General features: G+C 47.9%; 2 protein-coding genes across 4 annotated transcripts in view; both read left to right on the plus strand.

The window, feature by feature from the left end:
- The first annotated feature begins 140 nt into the window (after positions 1-140).
- Positions 141-14,286, plus strand: FANCG (FA complementation group G). 2 transcript variants are annotated; one of them, XM_034441930.3, is made up of 14 exons: positions 141-381; positions 484-544; positions 673-804; positions 887-1,080; positions 1,643-1,796; positions 2,397-2,527; positions 5,898-6,044; positions 6,512-6,675; positions 6,895-6,961; positions 8,159-8,511; positions 8,794-8,834; positions 11,183-11,350; positions 11,712-11,835; positions 13,006-14,286. In XM_034441930.3, exons 1-14 carry the CDS (start codon positions 307-309, stop codon positions 13,115-13,117), a joined length of 1,923 nt encoding a protein of 640 aa, XP_034297821.2. In that variant the 5' UTR covers positions 141-306; the 3' UTR covers positions 13,118-14,286. The 2 variants fall into 2 exon arrangements, with proteins under 2 accessions (XP_034297821.2, XP_087741569.1); XM_087885443.1 differs by lacking the exon at positions 11,183-11,350 and having other exon boundaries at positions 207-381.
- Positions 14,287-21,436: 7,150 nt separating this feature from the next.
- Positions 21,437-26,532, plus strand: part of VCP (valosin containing protein) — a 28,285-nt gene continuing 23,189 nt past the window's right edge. The window contains exon 1 of one of the 2 annotated variants that reach the window (XM_034441928.2): positions 21,437-22,218. In XM_034441928.2, the coding sequence (XP_034297819.1) occupies positions 22,202-22,218 (17 nt within the window). In that variant the 5' untranslated portion in view covers positions 21,437-22,201. Of the gene's footprint in view, positions 22,219-22,541; positions 23,510-26,532 lie in introns of those variants that run through there. The other variant, XM_087885442.1, reaches the window with a different exon arrangement.

Raw genomic sequence — 26,532 nt, forward strand, 5'->3', positions numbered from 1 at the left:
TGATAGAAAGCTCCAAAAAACAGGAACAGTCGGCTTTAGGACCTGCCCGGCAACCTCGAGGAAAAGTGGGGCCGATGCCGTCACCAGGCAAAGCAGAGCCCCCCCCCTTTTTTTTTTGCCTCTTCCGCGAGAAGGAAACGCACGTGGCCGCCGCGCGCTGCTCATTGGCTGAGGTCTCGGGGAGCGGCCCGCCCATTGGCTCCCCCGCGGGACTCGAGTTTGCCGCCTGTCGGCGTTGCCTCGGCAACGGAAGCGTCCCGGCCAATCGGGCGACGCGGCTGGAGCGTGCGCCCCAGCGTGTGTGAAATGGCGGGTGACGGCGACGGCTGCTTGGCCTTGTGGCGGGCGGAGAACGACCGGCTGGCCCGGCGCTGGCGGAGGGTGCGCGGCCGAGCGAGGGAGGGACGGAGGACGGACGGCGGGGTGGAGGGACGTGCGCTCGGCCCGGCGGGACTAAGGCCCGCTCTGGTGCTTCCCTTGCAGGCGGCGCGCCTTCCCGGCCCGGACCCCGCTCCGTTCGCGGAGCTGCTGAGGAAAATTCAAGGTACCGGGAGGGGGGAGGGGAACGGCGTGGGGGGGGGGTTGGCGAGGTCTGGCCGAGGAGGCTGACGGGAGGGTTTCTTTCCTCCCCCTCCCCCTCCCCCTCATGGCTCCCCCGTGGCTCCCCCGCAGGGCTCCCCGCCGCCCTGCCGAGCCTTCCCTTGGAGCTGGCCGTCCTCTGCAACGCCCTGCCCGCCGAGATGAGCCCGCCCGGCGGCTGCCCCCGGCGCGCCTCCGCCTGGATCGAGCGGGGCCTCCGGCGGGGTAAGGAGCGGGAGGGGAGGGGAGGACGTCCTGGCCTGGAAGGGAGAGGCGGCCGACCCAAACCCTCGCTCTCCCTCCCCAGTGCTGGAGGCTTGTGCGGCGACCGAGGAGGGTCTCGACTGCGGGGATCTCTGGCCGAGGGTCCTCCAGCAGTCCTCGCCCGAGGAGCTCCGGGCCCCCTTGCACCACCTGGCTGCTCTGCAGGCGGCCTCCTGGCTGGCCGACCACCAGCTGGAGAGAGCCCGGGAGCTCCTGCGCCTCCTCAGCGGTGCCCAGGTGAGAAAGAAGAGGAGGAGGAGGAGGTGGGGCTGCGACCCCTGGCTTGGGCTGCCTCTTCCCGCCTAAGGGAAGCCTGGATTGGGGGGGGGGGAGTTTTACACTGGAGTAGCTGCTAATCAGGACCTGGTGAATTAATTCCTGAGTCCAGCATTAAAAGACGGAGTCCAAATAGCCGCCTCTGTGCTAAGGATGGGCATGGATACCTTTAATAAAATATTATTGGTCTGCGGCCTTTAAAGATCTTGGCCTGATATTAAATCCCTTTACAGATAGTCGGCTCAAACCTCTGGTATAAGCAGACTGTCTTTTCCCTAGCAGCTTTAGGTAGGAGGAGACCGAATGGCAGGCAGAAGAGGGTGCCAAGTAGGACAACAAAAATAATGGACTGTGCGATGCAGCCTCGTTCCACGCTTCCCTAGTTCCACTCGTTAAGTTCAGTGACTTGATCATAATTTGTGATATGTGTTGTTCTCTTTCTGACTGTCTTCGCAGTTTGGAGTGGTTGATTAGTCTTCCTGCTTTCTGGCACTTTTGGAATTCTTTCTTCTTTTCTTTCCAGATCCCGGACCCTCCTTGTGTTGGTTGTGACAGTGAGGTCCTTTCCCTGCTGCAGGTGTGGCACCCCCATGAAATGGGAGAGTCTGACCCCCTGGTGGTGCAAACCATCAGAGATTTGAAAGAGATTCTGTGGACCTCAGCTGCCTTCTTGCAAGGTGAATGTGAGATTCTATGTTTTACGACGACCCTTTGAACCTTCACCTTTGCCCTTCTGTTCCTTTTGCCAGTAACATTTCCGTAGATTTCAGAGACAAAGTATAGATAGTCCTCCACTTACGTCCACAATTGATTCCAAAATTTCTGTTGCTGAGCGAAATATTTGTTAAATGACCTTTGCCTCATTTTATGACCTTGCTTGTCACAATTGTCAAGTGAGTTACTGCAGTTAAGTTAATAACATGGTTGTAACATGATTGTTAACTCTGATTGAATCAGATTTCCCCATTGACTTTGCCTGTCAGAAGGTTGCAAACAGAAATCATGTGACCCCAGGACACTACAACCGTCATAAATATGAGTCAGTTGCCAAGTGTCTGAATTTTGACCATGGGGATGCTGCAATGGTCATGTGTCAAAAATGATCATAAATCACATTTTTCAATGCTGTTGTAATTTTGAGAGGTCACTAAATAATGGTTGTAAGTCAAGGAACTACCTGTAGTCCTCTTTAGATAAGTGGCACAGAGATCTCAGTCTGCAGCCACACATTAAATTGAATCCAGTTAGACTTTCTGACGCCTGTTTGCCTATTCTAGGTGTTCAGGAGCTGGAAGCTGACAACCCTCATGGTGCCCTTCCCTTCCTCCAAGCGGCTGTGTCCGGGCTATGTTCTAAGCGTGTCCTCGCTCAGATCTTCACCTTGATGGGAAGCTGCTACTGGAAAATAGTACGGGTATTTTATGTGTTCTAAGGAATGTGGGTAAAATGGAAAAAAAAAACTATCCAGACCAGAGAGTCATCAAGTATAAGGATGGGAAGGGACTTTGGCAACCAACCAGTGCAAAAATTTGTTGCACCATGTCCTTCACTGAGGAAATATCAAAGATATTTCCAATAAAAGAAAGCAGTTTGTCACACTGCTGAATAGCTGTTGGAGTTTGGATATTTTCCCTGATGGCCAGTCAAAGCATCTTCCTTGTAACGTAAGGTCCCTGCCCTGTTGCTGGGGAAAGTGGAAGGAAAGAGAAGCAGCACTCAGGATGCACTCAGTTACTGCAGTGATGGGGGAACTGTTGAAAGACCAAGTTGGAGGCAGATTGTCACAAAGAAAAACTATGTTCATTAAGAACTCACAGTGACTTGGTGGCACATAATCCACCTGTATCACGACCTTCATTTATCCTATCGAGGTCTAGAACTTTGTCTACCTTGAAGTTCATATTGCCAGCTTTTACCATTACTAACTTCAGATCTGCTCATTTTTCCAAGTAATGCATAAATATTCAGAAAAGTACAGATAGTCCTTCACCTTATGATCACAACTGAGCCCAAAATTTCCATTGCTAAGTGAAACAAGTGAATTTTGTCCCATTTTATCATCTCTCTTGCCACAGTTAAGTGAATTGCTGCTGTTAAGTTAGTCACACGGTTGTTAAGTGAATCTGGCTTCCCCATTTGCTTGTTGGAAGGTCACAAAAGGGGATCACATGAACCTGGAACACTGCAACCATCATAAATATGAGTCAATTGCCAAGCATTTGATCATGTGACCATGGGGAGGCTGCAACAGTCATACCAGATCTTTTTTCCCTTTTTTAAAATAGGGGCAGCATTTTCCCTGAACTGTATACCACAATCGGGGCTCCAGGTTTATATCCACGTTGTTAGGCCTTTGAAGTAATCCAGACAAGAAGCACAACCAGAACTGCCTTTACTGTTGGGCTACATTCAACAGAATCTTGCAAGACATGAAAGCATTTATTTCCTCTTTTTAGCGTCTACGGACACTAGTGGTTTGGCTCCCATTTATGGATTCAGCTGCCTCTTATCAGTTCTTCCTCCTGTCTCCCAAGGTCATTCTCACATCCCATCAGTTGCAGGCTTCTTCAGGACTCTTGAATATAATTAGTCTAGTTCATGTTGGCTGCTACTATAACCGCCTCTTTCTGTCCTTGGGTTACCAGCCCCTCATTATGGCAGTCGTTCGGTTCCTTTGAATACAGTTCCCCATTGGGAGAAGATCAAAGCAAGGAGGATGGAAGAACTCTGTCCTCTCCCTATCACCACTAACCTTCCACTACACTTCTCTCTTTTTTTCCTTTTTATTGTCATACCCGTAAGTCTTTTCACTTGCTTTTAGCTTCTCTCACAACCTTCAGTTCCCTTTATGCTTTAGCCTTGCTGGCTTTCTTTCTGCAACTAGTAGCTTCTTGCCAACGCAGCTGTTTGGCGACAATATCTTCATACATGTCACGTCTTAGCTCTTTTGGAGACCTGCTGCGCATATCTAGCAGTTCCCTGAGCAGCTCCTTTTGATTCTAATCAGAGCAGTATGTCTGTACTTCCAGGGTCTTATATTTGAGAAATTCACGGTGCATCTGCATTTTATTGCTCTGTGCGATCTAGTGCTGTGGCCCCCAACCTTTTGGGTACCAGAGACCGATTCCATGGAGAAAGTTTTTCCCATGGACCGGAAGGGGCATGGTTCTGCCTGCACCTGCGGATGGGGCTTGTTTGTGCGGCCCGGTTGCTGGCATGCCACGGCCTAGTGCCGGTCCATTGACCAGGAGTTGGGGATCCCTGATCTAGTGTATGTCATAGCTGTGTGTGCTTCTTTCTGTAAAATCCTGAATCATCATCAGATGGAGGGTTCCCATTACTCTTAGCTTTTCTACCAGATCCTCCCTGTCAATGAAGGAATTCCAATATCTTTCTGCAAATTGAAACAGCTAACAAGACCCAGAATTATTGGGACTTTGCAAAGTCTGGGTGGTTCAGCTCCTCCTTTATGGCTGTGTTTCAGTTCTCAGGACCCTCTCCTTGGCCTGGTGGTTTGTAATGCATCCCCAACAATGTTGTCCTCCTCCCTTTTATTCTTATCTAGATGTTCTTGACAGATGTTCTCTGCTCCAATTCCTTGACCCCAACACAATATATGACCTTTTCTGACGTACAGTGCCCTCCCTCTTGTCTCCTCTCTTCTTTTTGAATAAAGGAGGCCTTTGGATCCATGTGTCCCACTTGCAACAAGAAATAACTGAATTCTACAGGCAGTCCTCGAATTATGATCATAATTTCTGTGGCTATGTGAGACAGTTGTTAAGTGAGTTTGGCTTCATTTTATAACATTTCTTGCCACAGTTGTTAAGTGAATCACTTCACTTGTTAAGTTGGTAACCCGGTTGTTAAGTGAATCTGGCTTCCCCGTTGACTTTGCTTGTCCAAAGACTGCAAAAGGGGATCACGTGACCTCGTCATAGCTTCCAGTTCTTGTTCCTTGTTCTTGGAGTGTTTCTCTAGAGACCTCCGGATCCTTGGTTATGTAACCTGACCTACTTCTCTGTGTATTATTGGTCTCCCCCCAGTCTTTGGATTACAAATGAAGGGGAAGGAGGGGGAGCATCTGTTGAATATCCCGTTTATGATAGGAGGGTCCCTGTTGCTGGGGGCTCTTTATGGAAGTTCCCTGTAAAGAAACAGGGACGTTCCCCTCCTGTGGACCATCCAACCAAGGGTGGCCTGACTCAGCTCAGAACAGCTTGTCAGCAGCTCCCCAGAAATCTTTTCAGCTCCAAACAGCACTCTGAAAACTCTTGAGACACAACAGCCAAGCCTTGTTTTATCCCAGTTTAATGTGTTGTGTTTACACAACTGGTATAGATGCTCTGGGGATCCTCGGAATAATTCTGCCTGTCAGCACTTCATACTGCATTTACTCTAGTGCTGACATAAGAAGGAGAGGCGGAGGCGTCTGGAAAGGGACATTTGACTTTTCACCTATTTATTTTCCCTGGAGATAATATCCCCTAGGAGATGGGGTGGGAGGGGGGAAATTCCTTAGAGTTGGAGCGGTAGATTAGGGGTAGAATGACTTGGAAGATGGCCAATGAGTGCAGGGGAGTGGGGAACGGAAAGGGAGGGTTTTGGGTCTGGAAGTCAGTGTTGGCTTCGATGGAACTGGGTCTAGAATGTTGTGCTTAATAAATAGGAGTTTTCCTTCAAAGACTTTGTTTGAAATGCAATTTATTTGAGACTACCTCAAAGCCTGACACTGCCCTCTCTGAGAAGAGACTGATGTGCCTCTTTTGGACCTCCAGGGCAAGCCACACACAGCGCTGCAGCATCTGAAGCAAGCCCTGGAGATGGACTCCACCTTCCTGCCGGCCTTGTACCAAGCAGCTCTCTTGTACCACCAGCTGGGGCTCACCGAGGCCGAACTGGAAGCTCTGCTGCTGCTTTGTCAGGTGGGTCTCAAGAGGACGATCCAGCAATGGCCTCACTGCCTGCCTTCCCCAGGGAGGGAGCTGCCTGCACCGCTCTCTTTTCCATCCAGCTGGGAAGAGGGGAAAAAAGGCTACAGCAAGTGTTGGTATGGTGTTTTATTATTATAATGCTGTAAGCTGCCTGGAATCTGCCAGAATCCGTGACGTACATTGCTTTCTTCTAATTTGGTGTCTCCCAACCTTGGTCCCTTGAAGATGCATGGACTTCAACTCCCAGAGTTCCCCAGCAAGCCTTTCTGGGAGTTGAAGTTCACAGATCTTCAAGGGGTCAAGGTTGGGAAATAACTGTTCTAATAAATCTGATAAAATGAGAACGGTATTAGGAACATGCTGAGCCTCAAATAGCATAGTACTGCTGTAGCTGAGCAAGGCCCAGGTTCATGGCAGAGTCCGGCATTTTTCCTTCACCCTCTTTCTTCTCTTCCCAGGTTCTGGAGAGTCCTCCACAGGCAACCCTGGAGTCCCACGAGTCCCATTTCCTCATCCGGACAGAGCTGCTCACCAGCGGATGCCGTCCGGCTGCTTTCCTTGCCCCAAGCTGCCCATCAGGAGTGAAATACATGCTGGCCAAGAGATGTTTGCAGGCGGAGAGGTGAGGGCCTCCTCCCTCCCAGGCCCCTGGGGCTGGGCTGAACATCCCTCTCCAGAGAAGCCCTTTCTTTCCAAGTCCCTGATGCCTTGAAAAACCACAGCCCAGCGAGAGCCCAAAGGAGAGAAAGTGACCCTGGCCCACACTCGGTGCTTGAGAAGGGCTAATAGGACTGCGGGCCACGGAAATAATGTCTGCTGATGGGATGTGTCTCCCCTGCAGGGCAACGGAGGCTGCAGAACATTACCTGGACCTTCTGGCTCTCTTTCAGGAAGGACCTCTTCCACAGGTGAGGAGTTGCAGCTGTTTCCTCTACAGACTCTGACTCACCTGGGTTATTTGTTTGAATGCCTCACCCTTGATAGACTTTGAATGGGGAAACGCAACTCCAGTGGACACCCCCCCTGCTGCCCCCGGTGATCCTCACTGTCTCTTCCAGATGGAGGGATTTACAGGAGGGGAGCCATGATAATCTGGTGGAGCCTCTTTCAATTAACTTGTTTCATGAAAAGGCACAGGTTCTCACAAGCTGCAGTTGATGCCTTTTAATAAAGCATGCTACAGATAATCCTCAAGTTATGACTGCAATGGAGTGCACCCATGATGGTTTGCAACTCATGATGGTTGTAAAGTGGGATGGTTTTATTAAAGTGGTCATTAAGCGAACGCCACAGGAGTTAAGCAAATTAGTGGTTCGCCCTGGGCACGGTTTTGCTGACAACCAGGAGTAAATGCCCGTTTTCAGCAAACCCATCATAAAATGCAGTTATGCGACCATGTGATGCTGGGATGGCCATCAATGAACCCTGGCTGCCCAGCACCTGAGGTGCAGTCCGTGACGGGGGGGGGGGGATGGATGGGACGGGGGGGGGATGGATGGGACGGGACACGACACGACACTTTGGCTTTGGATCATAGCTACCTCCCCACTAAGTGACCAGTTGTAAGTCAAGGAGTACTGTAGTTGGAAAAGGGCTATGAGATTCCTGAAGTTTTTTCCCCCACATGTAGGGAGATTCTTTAAATGTGGTCTCTGTGACCTTTGAACTCTACAAAAAGATAAGTGCAAACAGTTTTATGAACCCATGTTGCTCCCCAGGACCATAAGTTGCCCATTTAAGGGGTGGGGGCTGGCTAGGAATGCCCGCATCTTTTCCCAGGGATTCTGGTGCCCTTAAACAGAACCCCTGCCTGGCCTGTCAAGACCTGAAGTTGTTGTGCAAGTTGTGTGTTCAAAAGAGCAGAGGCAAAGAAAAGCCACTTAAGGTTGTGGGCAGATGAATGTGAGTGTGGAAATGAATCCTGATGCTGAGCTTTGGGTTGAAACGGCTACTGGATCTTCACTTTATTTGGTGCCACCCCCAGAGATCTTCCAGTCAAGGGCGTTGGGTTGGGCTCACTGAATTCAGGAGGAGGCGATTATCTTCACTCCCATCTGTGAGTGCTGCTTTCTGCAGTAGGATTCATTTGGGGGGGTTCATTCCAGGTGTCTCAGTGCAGCGAGCTGGCCGTGCCCAGAATTTCAGAGGTCTTCCTGGAAGCGGCCTCTGCTCTGGAGGAGGCAACCAGGCACCAGGAAGCCGTCGTGGTGTGCGAAGAGGTGGTCTCTCACACAAGCAGACTAATCCCGGCCAAACTGTGCATCGTGCTGGACCTGAGTTCTGAAAAGGAGGCTGTAGGGGCGGAGAGGTCCTCCTTGGCAAAATCTCCTGCTGCTGTCCTGGAAGAACAGAGAGAGAGCCTGCGCTGTGTCCTCTGGCAAGCAGCCGCCCACTTGATCCAGGGCTGGGCAAGAGCCCGGCTGGGAGAACCCAAGGAAGCCATAAACAGCTTTAGCAGGTAACTAGCATCCGGTGGGATTCTGGTCATTGACTGGTTTGCCTCCCCCTTTTGCACTGTGACAGCTGGGAGAGGCTGATGAGGCACAGCAGCCTCATTTTGTGGAGTCAGGAACGTTCCCCGAGTGTCCTGGCTCATACTTTGAAGGAATAGAGCTGTGTAGAGTATATTGCATATATTGCAGAATAGGGCTTTATCAGCAAAATAGGGTTTCTGTCCTCCTTTGGGGCTGGATCCTTCTAGCAGCACAGAAATGATGGCACTTCAACCCTTCTCCAACAGGTGTCTTAATGATCTCCTGAGAGTCCATTTGGTCAGCACAGGTATGGACAGAGGTCTTCATTGCTTGCTTCGGCCTCCCTCTTGATTTGGTTCCTGGGCTTTTTCCAGAGGAAATGACTTCTCTTCACTTGAATCACAGGATTGGAAGGATGAATTTGGGTGATCCAGGCCATGAGTGAATGTGCACCCCTACCCATACACACACCACTCAGTGCAGGAGTCCAAATTTGGGCCACCCATAATGGGTAACCTTCCATTTCTGGTTCTGTTATTGAACTGTTAGAGGAGGTTTCCCATCCCCCACCCCTGATTTGGAGTCTGCCTTCTTGCCACTTAAATCCATCCTCTGTGTTGTGCACTCTGGGAAAACCAAGGAAACACCTCGGCCTTCCTTCCTGATTCTTTTTCATGTATAAGTCATTCTTAGCTTATGATGGCAATTAAGACCGGAATTGCCAGTGCGATGTTATGTGATCACTGCTTAGGAATAACAATTCCAGTTGCCATCATTGAGTGAGGATTTCACATGATTGACTTCTGACATCCTGCCGGCTTCCCCAATGATGTTTTTGTGGGAAGCCAGCCGGGAATGTTAGAAATCGCAATCACGGGTGGCCATGCTTCACTGCAAAGTTGTATTCACAAGCGGAATGTCGAATCACAATCACATCACCATTGGGACACTGCGACAGCTGGAACTCTGAGGACTAGTCATAATTACCACTCATTATGAGTTTGAATAGTCATTGAGTGGGTAGTTGTTAAATGAGGACCACCTGCCTTTGAAGGGGGTTGGCAGGTCCCTTCTCTGTCTTGTCTTCTCCAAGCTAACGGTGCCCAGTTCCTTCAGTCCTTTCTTCATGGGTTTATTTCTGCTTCTGTGAATTTGATTGCCTTTCTCTGAGCCTGTTTCCAATTTTCTCTGGAACCTTCTTAAATATAATTTGGTGCCCAAAATGGGGTGTGACCAAAGCAGAAATCAGTTCTCTCCCTTTCCCCTTCTGAGTGGCTGCTTTGTCTTTGGGGTCCCTGCCTTCCCAGACAATGAACACTCTCAAAGGCTTTTCAGCAAGACTTTAAAACCATTTTTTAAATTCTGCAGTGAGTTTGGGCACTGATCATTTCCTGCTGTGTTAACTACTTAGATTGTGGTTTTTAATTGCTGTATTTCTAACGTATGATGCTCCTTTGGGAACTGGGTGATCTATAAATAATTCTATAAATAAAGTAAGCAAACAAAAACCTCTCCCACAGCCACAATTTCACTAACTTTCTGGTCAGAGAGGAAAAAGAAAGCTGCTCTGGAGCCTCCAACCAAATTAGTTGTTCAAATCCTTAAAATGTTTTTTTAATCCATTTGTCTTCTTTGTACATATGTAAAGTAGCAGAGAAAGGCCACAAAAAAGTTAGTGGTAAGGTAAAAACAATCCCTAATTTATAAAGTTTGGGGAATCTTGCTCTAATCTAGCAAGATGGTTTTGAATTTTATTTCTGACATTCAATAGACATTAGCTATCCTACCTAATTTTTTGTTAACTGCAAATTTGACAAATCTCTACTTCTCATCTAAGTTATTAAACTATTGAAGCCTAGAAGAGCCAGGAGCAGTTCCTGTGGCCCCACCTGATGAGCTGCCCCTCTCCAGGTTGATGAGCTATTGATGGACAGACTTTCTCAAACAAAAAGTCAAGCTCCGTTACACCTGCACAATCTACCTGAGAAGCGCACAACCAAAACTGAGATGAGGTTAATCTAGCAAACTGTATTCCTAGCAGATCCATGCTGACTTCTGAAAATTACGACTTTGTTTTCATGATGGTTCCCTTTGGGATCTCCCCAGGATCACATCAGAATGACCCATCTGTAGGCCATACATTTACATCTCCCCTTTTATAAATCACCTGTTATGACCCTGGGCGGCATACAGTCTCGTTCCCTGACTCTTCTCTTTATTTCAGTGGGGGGCATCAGTTCTTCAGGATCGGAGACCGGCCATCAGCAGTTCCCTTCACACAAGGTGTAGGATGCAATTTAGTACAGTGAACTTGACTCCTTCAAAAAAAAAGGGGGGGGGGATCTACTACGCTGTTTCCCCCAAAATAAGAACTTCGCCTGATAAGAAGCCCAATCGAGCTTTTGAGCGCATGGCAATAAGGCCAAGCGCTTATTTCAGGGTTCAAAAAAATATAAGACGGGGCCTTATTTTCGGGGAAACACGGTAGACCGTTGAGAGGCCTCTGCTCTCTGCCAGTGCTTTTCACTTGGCCAGGGGGTTCCTTTTTGCTAGCTCTGCCCTGGTGGGGCTTCATTTGTGCCTGAAAAATAAGAATTGGCCTCATTTGGGGGGCTTCACAGTCGTCAAGGGTCGCTGTGTTCTTTCTCTCGCCAGGCCTCTGCAAAACTGAACCAGAAAGAGAGCAGACGGCCATACCTGAAGCAGAGCTGCTCCCCCAAATCAGACTCCTGGCCTTGACAGGAAGAGGAATCCGGTTTCTGGAGCTGGGGAGGCTCAAAGAAGCCTTGATGGATTTTCAGTTCAGCCTGCAGGTCTCTCCAGGTACCTTCAGCATGAAAGTCCTGCTCTGAAAGGTTAGAAGGAGTCTTTTGGACTGGGATGAACCCCTTTCTCACAGGGAAAGTGGCAGAAGCCATGGCCAAGGTGAGCATGAGGATGAGATGAGGCTGTTACCCAAGAGGTTGGTTGTGATCACATCTCTGTCAGGCATGAAAGACCAGGACCACACGTGAAGGTCCAGCTAAACTGGCTTATTGCAAATTATGCCAATGCACAGGAATCGGTGGAATTCAAGGGTAGCCTGCTAATGGCTATGTAGGGATTCTAGGCTGATCCCTCTTTTCACTCCACCCCTGGATTCTGCCATCCCTTTTCCTACAGTCTCTTCTTTTTTGTCTTACAGACAACTGCACGTCTACCTTGTACTTGCTGCACACCCTCTGGAAACTTGACCGGAAGCAGGAGGTGGTTGCACACTGGCCGAAGCTCCCATCGGAGGCTGGCCTGATGGAGGAAAACACAGGAAGGTGTGTGTCCTTTGGGCTAAGCGTTGTCCCCGAAGCCCCTCTAGGGAAACTCAATCTATGGAGGTTCCGTCCAGTTTCTCTCTCACACACCTCACCTAAACGGCACCCACTTTGGGTCTGGTTCTGCTTCCTGGCCACCAACACGCAAAATAAACCATTTCTGCCAGGGATTTCTGCTGCTCTGTCTGGTGACCCAGACAAGGATACAATGAAAAAATGTTATTTATTTATTATTAGATTTTTTACCTTGCCTGTGTATATATAGGTAATTCAAGGCAGCAAACATACATCATCCTTGTATTTTCCCCACAGCAACCCTTTGAGGTTGGTTGGGCTGAAAGAGAGTTACTGACTTTCACCCACTCAACTTTCATGCCTAAAACGGGACTAGAACTCACGGTCTCCTGGGTGATTGGTCCAAAGTCACCCAGCTGGCTTTCATGCTGAAGTCAGGACTAGAACTCACTGTCTCCCGGTTTCTAACCCCTAACCCTCTGGAAATTCCTAGTGTTGCCTCCCCCAAGCTAATAGAAAATGAATGAACTGTTGGGTTCTTGACATTCTTTGAGCTTGGTTGTTTTGCTGCAGACATTTCATGACCAGGCTTGGTAACATCATCAGTCCAAGGGGGAGGAGGATTTGCTGGCTGTTTATATAGAGTAGCTTGCCCTGCCAGGTTTGGGAGTGGTTGGCTCCTTGATTAGGATTTATTGCCTGTTCCGTGTAACCTGAGTGACAACTGTCGGAGACCCTGTCTGCTGGGTTCTTGAACTTTAAATGGTATATAAACAAGATTTACCCCAGGTCTCTGTCAGTGGGTGATGTGTGGGGAGGCCAAGCTTCAAGCAAGCCCCTTGTTGAATTTGGCTTGACCTGAGATAGTAAGAGTTTCCCAGTTGAAACTGTGGTTGGGCCTGTCTGTGTGTTGTGAAAGGAAGGCGTTTTTGTCAAGTGTTCTGACTGCCAGTTGCTACTTGCGTAATCCTTGGCATGAACAGAAAGAGCCCCCAGTGAGCAGGAGAGGGGCTTCCTTCCCTCCTCTCGGGCTTTGGCCTTGTGGTTTGTGCAGCAGAAGGTGTGGGGGGGGGGGCAGGCTGGGCTTCCATCCTTGGTCATCGCAGCCTCCTGCTAACGTTGATGCTCCTTCTGCCCCCTCCTTTTGTGTTCCAGATCTTTCCCACTCTACCTGCGATCGTGCGTGAAACAGATGGAGTTTCCTCACAGGGAATCCTTTGCCAAGGATATAAAAAGCTACCTCGGAGAGAACAGCCAGGTGCTTTAATGCTACCGTGGCTTCTCTCCTCTTGCCAACTTTACCCTCAGCTGCTTTTCTCCCTCCCGAAAGGGCTTCTCCAGAGTTCACTGTCACCCGTGGGAAGAAGGCGGCGGGGGGGGGGGGGCAGCGGAGTGGGAAGGGTGACTTTTCTTAATGGCAGAGAAAGGGTGTTCTGGCTCCCACATGAATATCTGCCAGGATGGTTTGGCTCATGGAGCTGGTTTGTATGATTCAGGAGAGCTTCATGTTCAACGGGATCCAGGCACAGAGAACGCAGCTCCCCTCTGTAATGGAGGAGACTTTGTAATGTGAACCTCAATATGCAGCAGTTCAGAGGAGAACAGTCTTGGCTTCTAGAGCCTCTGCATCCATTGCCAGAGTCTGGATAAAGAGCAGGAGGAACTGCCAAAAGGCATCCTGCTAGGATGAGACCCACTGAAATGTGGAGCTCAACCAAAATGACTTATTCTAAAGCAGGGCTCTCCAAAGCTTGGCAACTTTAAGACTTGTGGACCAACTCCCAGAATTCCCCAGCCAGTTGCCACGTTTGGAGAGCCCTGTTCTAAAGTTATAGACAAAGCAAGACTTTGGGATGTACCACAAAGAAAGACTATTCCGGAATATGGAAGTCCTATTGAGATCGTTTGGTTAAGCTTAAAAGGAGTTAAAAACCAAATTATGCTGTTTGGGGACCCAACTGTAGCCTCTCTTCACCCAGGCAGAGGGTACAAATGATTCTTTTCTAAATCAGGTTTCAGACGGCAGGTTCTGGTGGTGATGGGAGACTTCAGTTACCCCAATACTTCCTTGAAAATGAAAAGTAGTAAAGTTCCAGCAGATTTCTCTTCTCTCAGCAGTGAATGCAATGTAACTATTGTAGCATCTCTTTGCATCAAGCCCAGGCCCACCTGACTAGTATTTTTCTCCCAGTGCCTCCCCCTCCCTGAGCAAACAGATGACATGGAAGTTTCTTAATTACTGGTCTTGAGGGGCCTCCCTGATTAACGGATGCCACTATGAAAGGCACCCCCTCATATGGGAATGATGTCTAAAGAAGGAAGGGCTTTCTTTGATCTTCAATTCCTTCCTTTCAGCTCCATTGGGTTATCCCATCTTGTTCCTTCTCCCTGTCCACTTTCTGTATGCAATACATGGTTTTCTGTTTTCACAATTGGGTCACGCCTCCCTGGTCTCCTTTTTTCTAAGCGGTGACTGGCAAACAGCAGATGGCAGCAATTAACTAACCTTGGGAAAGCTGAGGACTGCGCTTGGGTAAACACTTGCATGGAGAATTGCCAGAGTCCCAGGGTTACGAGGTAAACTGGGGAGTAAGGGAAAAAAACCTGGGTGGCAAGGAAGGGCCAGCAGCAAGCCCACCTGCCAAGGAAGAAGAAATAAATGGCAAAGTTTGCTTCCCATGTAGGAAGTCATAATTTGAAGCAGAATTTCCATTGCTAAGCAAGAGGTGGTTAAGTGAGCCTCATCCAACTGATGACATTTTTTGTCAAAAGGTTGTTAAGCAAATCACTGCAGTTCTGAAGTGAATCGCGTCATTAAGTGAGTCCGGCTTTTTTTATTGAAAAAGTTTTACAATTACATTTTCTCCCCAGTTCCCCCCCCCAACCCTCCCTGACCTCCCTAACCTTCTCTAGCCCCCCCTAGCCCACCCCTCCCCCCTCCCGGACTTCCACAAAATATAATCCAAATCAAAATCCCCTTTTTATAAAACTTGAACCCCTCCACCCCCTATATATTTTTCACATCTTCACAAAATTCAATTATTCTATCTCTATATAATACTTTCAGTTAAAAGCTATCTGATATTTCCTAGTTTGATATTTATTCTGCACATAATCTATCCACTTTTTCCACTCCCATACATAAGTCTCTTGTAAATATGCTGAAATCTTCGCCATCTCTGCAAAGCTGGCCATCTTCAAGTCCATAGTAGGCATAGCTTCATTTTTCCAATATTGACCTATCAGTAATCTTGCTGCTGTTATCATATACAATATCAACTTTGTTTCACCCAATGTAAAACCCTTAACTATACCCAATAAAAACAATTGTGGAGAAAACTGAATTTTTTTCTTCAAAACATTCTGCATAACCCACCAAATTTTTATCCAAAAAGCCTTCACTTTCTTACAAGTCCACCACACATGATAATATGTGGCATCTAGGCAATCACATCTCCAGCATTTTGGTTGAACATGAGGGTACATGCACGACAATTTCTTAGGATCTAAATGCCATCTATAAAACATTTTGTAAAAATTTTCCCTCAAATTCTGCGACTGTAAATTTAACATTCTGAACCCATATTTTTTCCCATGTTTCCAACATCACTGGTTCTGCAAAATTTTGTGCCCACTTTATCATGCAATCTTTAACCAATTCAGTTTCTGAATCTCTTTCTAACAAAACATTATAAACCCTTTTAATATGCATTGGACCTTTCTCTTTTATATGTCTAACCAATTCTTCCTCATGCATCATTATACCAGTTTTTTGGTCTCTTTCCATCTCAATTGAAGTTGATTATACTGTAACCAAGTTAAATTAATCCTTTCTTCCAACAGCGTTTCTAAAGTCTTCAGTTGCCCTCTGCCCGCATCTGCAAAAAGAACCTCTTTATATAAAAACCCCCCGAGTGACATATTTGTATTCCACATGATATGACCAAGATCCAGCCATAGCGGTATTTTGTAATCCCATTTGAGTCGGTGCTTCTTCCAAACTCTCATCAAAGAGTCTCTAAGTATATGGCTTTTGAATACTTTATCCACTTTGTTCTCATAAAATAAGTAAGCATGCCAACCAAATTCAAGATCAAAACTTTCTATATTCAATATTCCAGTCTTTTTCCTTCCAAACCATTCGCTTGCTTGCGTCAAAGCTGCTGCTTCATAATATAATTGTAGGTTTGGAAGTTTAAGGCCTCCCCTTTCTGGAACATCTTGCATAATTTTCAGTTTAACTCTCGGCTTTTTCTCATTCCAGACAAATTTATTCAGTCCTCTTTGCCGTTCTCTGTTGTTTATCACTTTTAAGCACCGGAATCATTTGAAACAAAAAAAGAAATCTTGGCAAAATGTTCATCTTAACTGCTGCTATTCTTCCAAGTAAAGACAGCTGCAGTTTTTCCAAGTCTCCATATCTTTCTGTACATCTCGCCACAACACATCATAATTATTTTGGAACAATTTCATATTTGATTCTGCAACTTGAACTCCTAGATATTTGACCTTTGGTACTATCTCAAAACCTGCCTTGCTTTCAAGTTCCTGTTTTCGATTTTGTGTCATATTTTTAACTATCATCTTAGTTTTTTTCTGGTTCAATCTAAATCCTGATACTGTACCATATTGTTCTATAATGTCTTTCATCTGGATTATTGATTCCATCGGCTGTGTTAGGGTAACTACCAGATCATCTGCAAATGCCCTTATTCTGTAATCCTCTTGCCTTATCACTATTCCTTTCAAAGTGCTCGAGTCCCGTATTATATTCAACAAGACTTCTAATGTTAAAATAAATAACAATGGGGATAACGGACATCCCTGTCTTGTTCCTTTTTCAATATTGAAATCTGTTGTCAAACTTCCATTAATAATAATCTGTGCCTTTTGTTCTTGATAAATTGCTGAAACCGCCTGTATAAATTGATCCCCAAAGTCCATCTTTTTTAAAGTCTTTAGTAGAAAATTCCAATCCACTCTATCAAAGGCCTTCTCCGCATCCAAAAAGACCAGCACTGCAGGGATCTGTTTATTCTTGTCAAGATATTCCAGTAAATCTATAACTTGCCTTACATTGTCCTTCATGTATCTGCCTTCTATAAATCCCGCTTGGTCACAATGAATCACCTCTTGAATAACTGGCATCAACCTGTTGGCTAATACTTTTGCAAATATTTTATAGTCATTATTCAGAAGAGATATTGGTCTAAAATTCTCAGGTTTTTTAGGACCCTATTGACTTCGCTTGTCGGAAGCCAGTTGGGAAGGTCGCGAATGATGATTTTGTGTAACCCTGGGAGACAGCAGCCATTGTAAATACACGCTGGTTGCCAATTGCCCGAATTGTGATCCTGAACGTGGGGATGTTGCAATGGTCATAAGTGTGAGGATCGAACATAAGTCACTTTTTCCGTTGCAGTTGTAACTTCAAAAACTGTCGCTAAAGGAATAGTTGTAAATCAAGGACTACCTGTACTTGTGTTTTGTCAATTTCTGCAACATCCCTTCAGACCCCCCCCAACCCCCATGCTCTTAGCCATCAGTAAATCTGGCTGATTTATTATGTGTTTCAAGTCAGTATTCACTTTTAATAACCATTCTATTTATATATTTATTTATTTATTAAATTAATAAACCTCCAGACTGGTTTGGCTCCATCCCGAAGGCTGCCTTCCAGTAGTGTAGCCATTGCCATGGTAGTCATCTGCTTTTTCTCCTTCCAACTTGCCAAGCATTTTGGACCCTTAGGGAAGGTGGATCTTTGCAAAACATTTGCATCCTGAATGTGAAATTTGGCTTGGTTTGTTTCAAGATCCATTATTTTATGCCTATCCACAATATTCTCATGAATCTTCTCTGGCATCAGCGTCCAGAACCATCAGTATTTCCATCTTCTTCAAACTCCAGTTTCTGCTTCCATAGAAGATCACAGGGAACTAGCAAGGCTTGGCGCAATTCTGATCTTTTGTAGGGGGAGGCACATCACAGATCTGAGCCGCTTTTCCAAGGGCCTTCAGGGCTGTGCTGCCAAGAGCTGATCTGCAGCATATTCCTGGACTGCTGGCTCCTTTACTGTGTTCTGAGAGCCAGTCCTAAAAAGCGGAAGCCACCTGCCACTTCAGTATCTTCATGGTCAGTTCTGAGGCTGTTGGTTCTACCTGTTGCCCTTAGTTTGGTCTTCTCTATTACACAGGCCACAGGCCATGAGCCACAGTAAAGTGTATTCCAAGACTCTTAACATTTCTGGGGAGCCTCTGATAGGGAGAATGGAGTCGTCAAAGGGCCGACTCTGTTCATGCGCCAGTTTCCAAAGGTTCATGGAGCAGGATTTTCTTCTGCAGAGTCCATGCTGATCTTCCTCCGGAAGGACTCATTCCTCTAAGTCAGTGGTCCCCAACCCCCGGTCCGCGGACCGGTGCCGGGCCGTGGAGTACCTGGCACCGGGCCGCCGGCCGCTGCAGCGCAAAGGCTCCTGGGCCATGCGCAAAGGCTCCGCAAAGGCTCCTGGGCCGGCACCGGGCCGCCGGCCGCTGCAGCGCAAAGGATCCTGGGAAGAGAGCGGTCCGCGGCGATGAAAAGGTTGGGGACCACTGCTCTAAGTCATGGGTGTCAAACTCGGAGGCCGGATCCGGCCCACGGGATGCTTAGATCTGGCCCGCGGGGCCGCCCTGGAAAGAGCAAAGGACCGGCCCGCAGTGCCTCTGCCAGCAAAAATGGAGCTCAAGAGGGCGTCCCTCCCGAGCTCCGTTTTCTCTGTCAAAAGGTTGCACAAGACCATCGCAGCTGAAAACGGAGCTCAGGAGCCCATTTTTGCCATCAGGCCACCACATGTAGAAATTGAGGGGATACTTTGGCATTAATTCAGGCATATAAATCGCAATAATAATAATAAATAAATAGTCCTTGACTTCGTTTAGTGACCACTTGAGGTTGCAACGGCATTGAAAAAAGTGACATGACCATTGAAGCATTGTGATCAAAATTCAGACTCCTGGCAACTGGTGTGTATTTATAACCATTGCAGTGTTGCCATGTGGTCACCTTCTGACAAGCAACATCAATGGGAAAGCCAGATTCACTTAACAACCATTGCAGCAATTCACTTAACTGTGGCAAGAAAGGTTGTAAATTGGGGCAAAACTCAGTTAACAACTGTCTTGCTTAACAACAGAAATTTTGAACTCCATTGTGATTGTAAGTTGAGTACCTGCAAAATGGGAAAAAATCATTCTAGGCACCCAGGTAAGAGGTCTGACAAATTACAGTAATTCCCCCAAATCCAAGTTTACTAAATTTGGTGTTATTAGGCTTTTTTTTTTTTTTTTTTTTTTTTTGCACAACAGTACTTTTGTAGAACAACATTCTTCTGGATATATTTTACTTAACCACCAAGAACTGTTGAACAAGGCACACAAAAATGCTTCAGGCCTACATTTATTAAAGGAAAATAAGAATTTGGAATGGTCTCGGGTCATCTAGTGTCTCCCCACTAAATGTTGCATAGGGACTCAAAAGAGTGATACAGCAACAAAGGCAGGCTGAATGATGCTCTTTAAGGAGAATGCAAACGGGCAGAATAAGTTCACTGAATTATTTTAATACAAGATGCAAATTTGGGAGCAAAACTACAGCTCAGATCAGCCTCTTTCCTAGGAAGAGTGGACTTCATCAAACTGCCCCTCTTTCCACATTTCTCTGTCTTACTCATCGCTGTTATTAGTGTCCAGATAGAGATGCTGTATCCATGCAAGGACTAAGTAAAATCTAAAATGTTTCCCTTGGGATAGACTCAATGGGAGCTTTCAAAAGCCACATATCAGCCTTTATATTGAGCAAAATCAGAAAATACCTTCATTATTAATCAGGCTAAGTATGTGGTGTGAACACAGCCAAATTATAGTCACTTTTCTGGTGGTCTCACCTCTACCTATGGGAGCAATTATAATTTTTTCCAGGCAGAAACCCTGGAGGAATTGCAGTTGTTTCACAAATGACACTCAGAAATGTTAGTAGGTGGAGGGAAGCTTTAGTTTCACTTTATTTATTTTTTTAATTTGATTTATATGCCGCCCTTCTCCAGAGACTCGGGGTGGCTTACAATGTGCTCAGCAATAGCCTTCATCCTTTTGTATATTTATACAAAGTCAGTTTATTGCCCCCACAATTGGATCCTCAAAAGGAGGAGGAGTTTCACTTCTCCTTTTGAAAAAGTTAATGGATGACTTAGGGCAGGGATTCTTCCCTCTTCTGTGTACCTTCAGTCCTTCCCTGTTTAACCAGAAGCCCTTATTTTCTGAAAACAAGTATACCTTTACAGGCATCCTATTCCAATTTCGAAGGGCCTTAAAGATCAGGTTGATGCCCCTTTTCTGTTCCCCTCTGTCTCATTGTCCCTGTCTCTTCTGCTTTATTTTCTGCATTTTTTTTTACTGTTTATAACCATTGTAAATTGCTCAGACACATTGAGAGTTGGATGGCATATAAATTTAATAAATTATTACTGTATTATTGTTGATTATTTACAGTCCAAATCCACTTGGGGTGAGTGGCCAATAAATTTAGTTATATTTGCCTAATCCAAGTCCTTTGGAAGGATTCCATACATGGATAAAAAAAATTTAACTGACTGGGTGACCAACCCTAATAAATAGTAACAATAGTAAAAGCAATGTTTATTATTTGAAGAGGTGTAACATGTTCCTTCAATTGAATAGTTTGCAGGTAGAACATTCAGATTCAGCCTCCAGGGTGCTTGATGGCCTGTAAAGCATTTCCAGCTGTTGTAAAATGTTGCTCCCCCCTCTGCTCACATGACTGCATCTTGGCTGCTTGGCAATCAGCTCACATAACAGGTTGCAGTTTTCTGTGGTCACCTGACCCTGATTTGTGACAATGGTTTCAGATTACATAAAAATGGTAATAAAATCAGATCTGGTCATGTGAGTGTTTCAACTTACAACCCTCATCCCTTGCAACTAAAAATTCTGATTGTGACTGCTGTTGTATGTCGAGGACTACCTTATAGACAGTTCACCATCTCCTTGCTGAGTTCCTGCAAGGATATAGGAACACGGAATCCAGGTCTGTTCTTGGTGGACAACAGTCCCTTTATATAGATAAATTCCAGTTAGCATAACTGTGTGTCTAAAAGCAGGCCTACATCCCTTGCGCTTCAGAACTCCCTTTCCTTACAAGAGAACAAATTCTCAACAACCTAAGAAACTGACAATTATTATAATTTAACGTTTTTTAGAATAAAATAAGCTTGGAGGTTTTCTAGTCCAGCCCACTGCTCAAGCAGGAGAACCTATATCTATACGTTTAGCCTTGGCTGTTCAAGATCATAGGGGGGCCAGAATGCAGCGTTTCTCAGCCTGGGCCATTGTAAGAGGGGTGGACTTCAACTCCCAAAGTTCTCCTAACCCTTAAGGCTGGCTGGGGGATTCTGGGAGTTGAAGTCCACCCCTCTTGCAATGGCCCAGGCTGAGAAACTGACTTGGGGCCATTGGGGACCCATTAGTGTGTCATTGTCCTCACGAGGAACTTTCATTCAGACCAGGAAGCCGCAGCGTGGGCAGAAGGCGCCGAAGGAGGCCGCCTGGCTCCAGGTGGGCGAAGGAGCGCGAGAAGGCCGAGGCCGCCGCCCTGCCAGCCTCCTCTCCTCGGCCCACCCGCGACGGCGGCCCCTCCCCGTGCAGCTCAGCCACACCACCGGATCTGCCGCCGCCCTCAGAGGCCAGCGACGACAAGGCCCATCCTCCCAGCACCACATGCTCAAAAACAGGTTCCCAAATCCCCAACGTCATGCGGCCCAGGGCGGCCACGCCGGCGGACTACTTCCCGGGTCGTCTACGGCCCGGTCAGCCCACTCAGGCTCTGAGGCTTATTTCCATAGGAGGGCCGTCGTGCCAATCAATGTCTCCGTTTTTCGATTCGCCGCGAGTTCTTTTGACGTAACCCCAATCACCGTTGCGTCGGTAGCCGGAAAGGGCCTTCGAATTGGCCTTTCGCCTGAAATCTTCCAGGCTCCGCCTCGGACGTCAGCCTATTTTTCTGATTGGTCCGCCCGGTCGCCGGGTGGCTCTGCCTTCCCGCAGGAGCTCGCTTCCTCATTAAGGGAGGGCGGGAAGCCGTTCCAGGTCGGGGCTGCGATTGGCCGCGCGCGGCCGCCTCTATTTTTCGGATTGGTCGCCGCGCCACCTGTTGCTAGGCAGAGTGCGGCCTAGCGCGCCGGGCGGAGCGTCACCCCCGATGAGTCGGCGCTGATCGCTGAGGGGGAAAAACCCAGCGCGGAGCAGGCAGAGCCGAAGCGACCGTCGCCGCCACCGCGCCAGCCCACATCGCCGCCATGGCCTCGGGACCCGAGTGAGTGCCTTGCCCCGACCCCGTCTCGCCCGCCCGCCCTTCCTCCCCCCCCGCGCCGGCAGCAGGAGAGCCGCGTCCCGGCGGGCGGCGACGTTGGCCCCGCGGCCCTGGTCCCCCTGGAGGCTGCGCGGATCTCCCAGGCCGGCCTATGGAGCGAGGGGGGCGGCGGGGGCCCGGCCGTGCGAGGCGCCGCGCCGCCTTTGTCTGCCGCCCGCGGGGCTCCTCCGGAACGGCTCGGCGGGGCCTGGCAGGCGGCGGCCGGGAGACACGCCTCGCTGGGGGGAGCCGGGGGGCGCCGGGGCGGCCCCCTCCCGCCAAAGGCCCTCGGGGCTGGGGTCCTCGGGGCGCAGGCGAGGCCTCCCTCCTCCCTCTCGGCCTGCCGGGCCGGCGTCCCTCTGGAGCGAGGCCCCGGCGTGGCCAGTCGGCTCCAGCGGCCTTATTGAGGGGCCCCGCAGGGCGAACCCCGCAAGCGGGTTTATTGTGGCGCCGCCTCAAGTAGGCCGTGTGAAGGTGGGAGGCCGCTGGGCTGGGTTGGAGGGAGCTCTCGCCGCTCCCTTCTCTCCCCCCGGGCTCTTCGGGGTTCCTGCCCCGGGCATCCCTCGGACGGAGGCCGGGGATTGATGGCTTTCTTCCCAGAGGCAGCTGGAGCTTCCTTGTCTTCCCTTGGAGACGTTTCGCTTCTCCGCCAAGGAGCTTCTAGAAGGGGGGAAGCGAAAGGCCTCAGAGACGAAAACCAGGCAAGTCCAGCTGCCTTTTGGAAAAGCTTCCTTCCTTCTTCCCCCCCCGCCTCCCCCGTCAGAGAAGGGACTTCAACTCCCAGAATCCCACGAGCTGCACAATCGCGGCAGGGAGGGGTTTTGGGGCAGGCTCGGCTCAGGGCAGCCGGGGATTAGGTGAGTAAAGTGAGTGAGAAAGAGACGGATGGCCCCCCTGGCTTTGCCTGCCCTGCCCTGGGCGTGTAGTTGGTTAGAAAGAGAAGAGGCTGTGCCAGAAACAGGGGCTTTGACCTCTGCTGCCTTAGGTCAGGGGTGCCTTTTTGGAGCCCGTGGTGCTCTCTGGGCGACTCCACAGTTCAGCCCTGAGCTACCTGCATCCTCTTCTATTGAAGTGTCTTGACTTGAATTAGCAGAGGGTGGAACTTGAAAATGTGGGTGATTAGAGGAAGGTGGTCAGTTGCAAGATGCTTGGATTCTTGTCCATCTTGGCTTGTGGAAGTTGCTAGAAAAGGACTAGCCAAGCATACAATGGAAATTGTAAATGCCTCATTTGGACAGGTTCTCTTCTATTTAAGGTAAGTGGCATAAGGCATTTGTTAGAGAGTAGGTGGGAGGTATCTCTCACCATTGTTGCTTTTTCATCTCTTGGCAGAATGATTCCTTCTCTCTCTCATCTCAGAATATTATTGAAAAACTACTTTTTTTAAAAAAAAGTACCTCCAGTCTGCATGAGGTTAAGACCATTTTCCCCAATTTAGGGGTTTATGCTTGGAAAGTGATTGGAGTATATTTGTTGTGATTCTATTGGATGGCTCAGAAGCTTTGGATACCAATTGACCATCATTCTTTGGAAACGTTAGGTGATTCCGGACCTTCCTGAAAAAAAATCTCAGTAGATAGGACTAAGAGATGTCTACCTAACCTGTGGCCAAGAGCTTGCGAAAAGCTGCAGAATTCTGTTCTGTGACAGGCTGTTCAGTTTTCTTTTGAAACTGCTGGGGAAGGTGATTCAATCTCGGTGGAGTTTCATCAGTCAGCAGCTATCACCCATTGCTATAGTTCTCCTCAGTTGCATCCCATGGAAGCTGGTAAGGTTCTGAGCCATGGACCACAGCAGTGTTTCTCAAGTCCTGCAGTTTGAAAATGTGGGCACTTCCATTCCCAGAGGTTGGCAGCAAGCATGCTGGGGGATTCTTAGAGTAGTCAAAGTTGGAAAACACAGAGATAGCAGTGAGATGGGCACAGTTGAGTCATTGAAATGGAATCCTGACATGGCTTGATCAGTAGAGCTGGTGACTCAGAAGATGAGGCCTGACTACTCTGGAGCGAGTGGCTTTCCCTTTGAAAGGCCAGGTCTGTCTTCATAGACCTGGACTCTGACACCAAATGCTTTTGGCCATCTTTGGTGGGCCAGCCCCAATCTTGAGAAATGGGCTAAAATGGCACATCATGTCTCAATGATGGCAGCTTCACTGAGCTGCTGTTGAAGAAAAACTAATATGGAATCACTTGCAATAGGACCTTTGATAACAGAAGTTGGGCATAGAGAGCATTCCATTATGGAACAGAGCGCAGAATACCGAGGGTGACTTTCAGAGCTCTCAATGGTTTGGAATTGGGACATGTGAAGGCCGTTGCCTCCTTCACACATCAGTCTAAATATGGAGACATATTTCTCAAACATCACTTGTTTTAAAAGTCAGTCTTAGGATCTTCAAGAGCAGCCCCATGTAAAGTGAATTGCAGTAGTCAGCCATTAAGTGATGAGTGGGTGAATGACTGTCTACAAAGTTTTCTGAGCCACAGTTGGCACACAAGATGTATTCGTGCAAAAACCATCCTGGCCATGATTTCCAATTGCACTGTGCCAGGTGCAGCTCTCCTAAACTGCCAGCAAACCCCATGGGGTGCAGCGTGACCTCATCAGTTAAATCAGGACTTGCTGTAGGATTTTGAATCTGCAGCTTACTATGGTTCAGGCTATGCCCATTTTTCCCATCCAGACACTGAGTCGGGGCTCCTCCTGCATCTTTGGTTCAGGTAGAGTTTATAAGGTGTCATCTGTACATTAATGATACCTTGTTCGATGCCCACTAATATCTCAGTAGCTTCATGATGATATTAACGGGTGGGGATTGTGCAATTCCATATTGAAGTTTCCACAGACTTAGCTCTTTCCCCTCATGGCTTGAAACCCACCCAAAGGGAGAACCCTTGTAAAATGATGCCTCCCCCCTCCAATCCCAGCCAACAGAGCCAGTCGAGAAGGATAGGCTGGTTAGTGGAATCAAAAGCCCCCAAGATGTCTATGGAGATTCTGGTTGTCCCAAAGGTGCTTTTCTTGGTTTTTTTTCCTTGAAAATGTTTCAACTTCAGAACTGAAGAAGCTTCTTAGATGAGAAACCAAACATTTTCAATGGAAAAAAAAAACCAAGGGCCAATTGCCTTTTGGAAAAGCACCTTTGGGACAAGCTACCAAGACATATTGCAAGACCAAGACTGTCCTATCTAGTCTCATTCCACCACAGATAATCTGTCCGATGCCCAAGTCTGAATCCCAACTAGTTAAGATCAGATCTTTCAGGATTCTCTAGCTGTTGGCCAAGCACCTTGCAAACAAGCTTAGCTTAAAAGGGAAGACTGGGTGCAAGCAATAATTGCCTAAAAGAAGTAGGCTGGGTGATGACTTCTGGAGGAGAGAGTAGCCTCCCAGCAACTATGCAAATCAGCTTCCTGTCGCCTCCCCTGCAGCTCCCACTGGCCAGGTATCAGGTTCATAGGTGGCTGCACTAATGGCTTGGGCTACTCTGTCCGGTTCCTCAGGATCCCTTGGCTCAAACTGAACTCAGATAACTAGGCAAGATGGATGCCTCATCCTCTCAGCAGGGGCTGCCCAGCTGTCCTCCAGCTGTGAGCAGATGCAAGGGATTTGATCCCCCAGATGCTTCACAGCTGCTCCATAGCAGGGCTTTCGGTCTTGAGTCTTCAAAGCTCAAAGCAGCCACAAGAGAATTGACTTTTGCTTCATCGTTCTTACTGCCATGATGCAAATTCAGCTTTGAGAACTTATCTATGGTTGTTTGCATTCACTCTTCATTTTAGGCCAGGGTCTCTAAGCCTGGAAACTTTAAGATTGGTGGACTTCAACTCCCAGAATTCAATTGGCTGGCTTAAAGCTGCCAAGGCTGAAGACGGCTATTTTATAGCAATAGCACTTAAATTTATATACCGCTTCAGAGTGCTTTACAACCCTCTCTCAGCGGTTTACAGAGTCAGCATATGGCCTCCAACAATGCTCATTTTACCGCTGGAAGGCCGAGTCAACCTTGAGCCTGTCAGGATCAAATTCTAGGTTGTGGGCAGAATTTGCCAGCAATGCTGCACTCTAACCCCCACAGCTCCTGGTGTCATCATCCCTCTAGGCATCTCGGCTGCTTCATCTCCCAGAGCTGCCTGGGTTGGTGGAGAGGGCCAGGCCACTTAATTATATCAAGGGCTGTCCTTGGCTGCTTGTGTACAGAAGACAGTGACTTTGAAATTACAGCTGGAGCAGGTGCTGCAATGGGGGAGAGGCCGGGCAGGTGCTCTCATCTTAGTC

The sequence above is a fragment of the Pantherophis guttatus genome, chromosome 2, assembly GCF_059756535.1.
Source record: "Pantherophis guttatus breed Tessera chromosome 2, ASM5975653v1, whole genome shotgun sequence".
Taxonomy (NCBI): domain Eukaryota; kingdom Metazoa; phylum Chordata; class Lepidosauria; order Squamata; family Colubridae; genus Pantherophis; species Pantherophis guttatus.

Excerpts from the sequence above, each read along its gene's own strand:
- FANCG (XM_034441930.3), top strand. The coding sequence starts at position 307 with ATGGCGGGTGACGGCGACGGCTGCTTGGCCTTGTGGCGGGCGGAGAAC. Across the intron at positions 382-483 it reads TGGCCCGGCGCTGGCGGAGG|GCGGCGCGCCTTCCCGGCCC; the intron begins GTGCGCGGCCGA and ends CTTCCCTTGCAG. Across the intron at positions 545-672 it reads GCTGCTGAGGAAAATTCAAG|GGCTCCCCGCCGCCCTGCCG; the intron begins GTACCGGGAGGG and ends GCTCCCCCGCAG.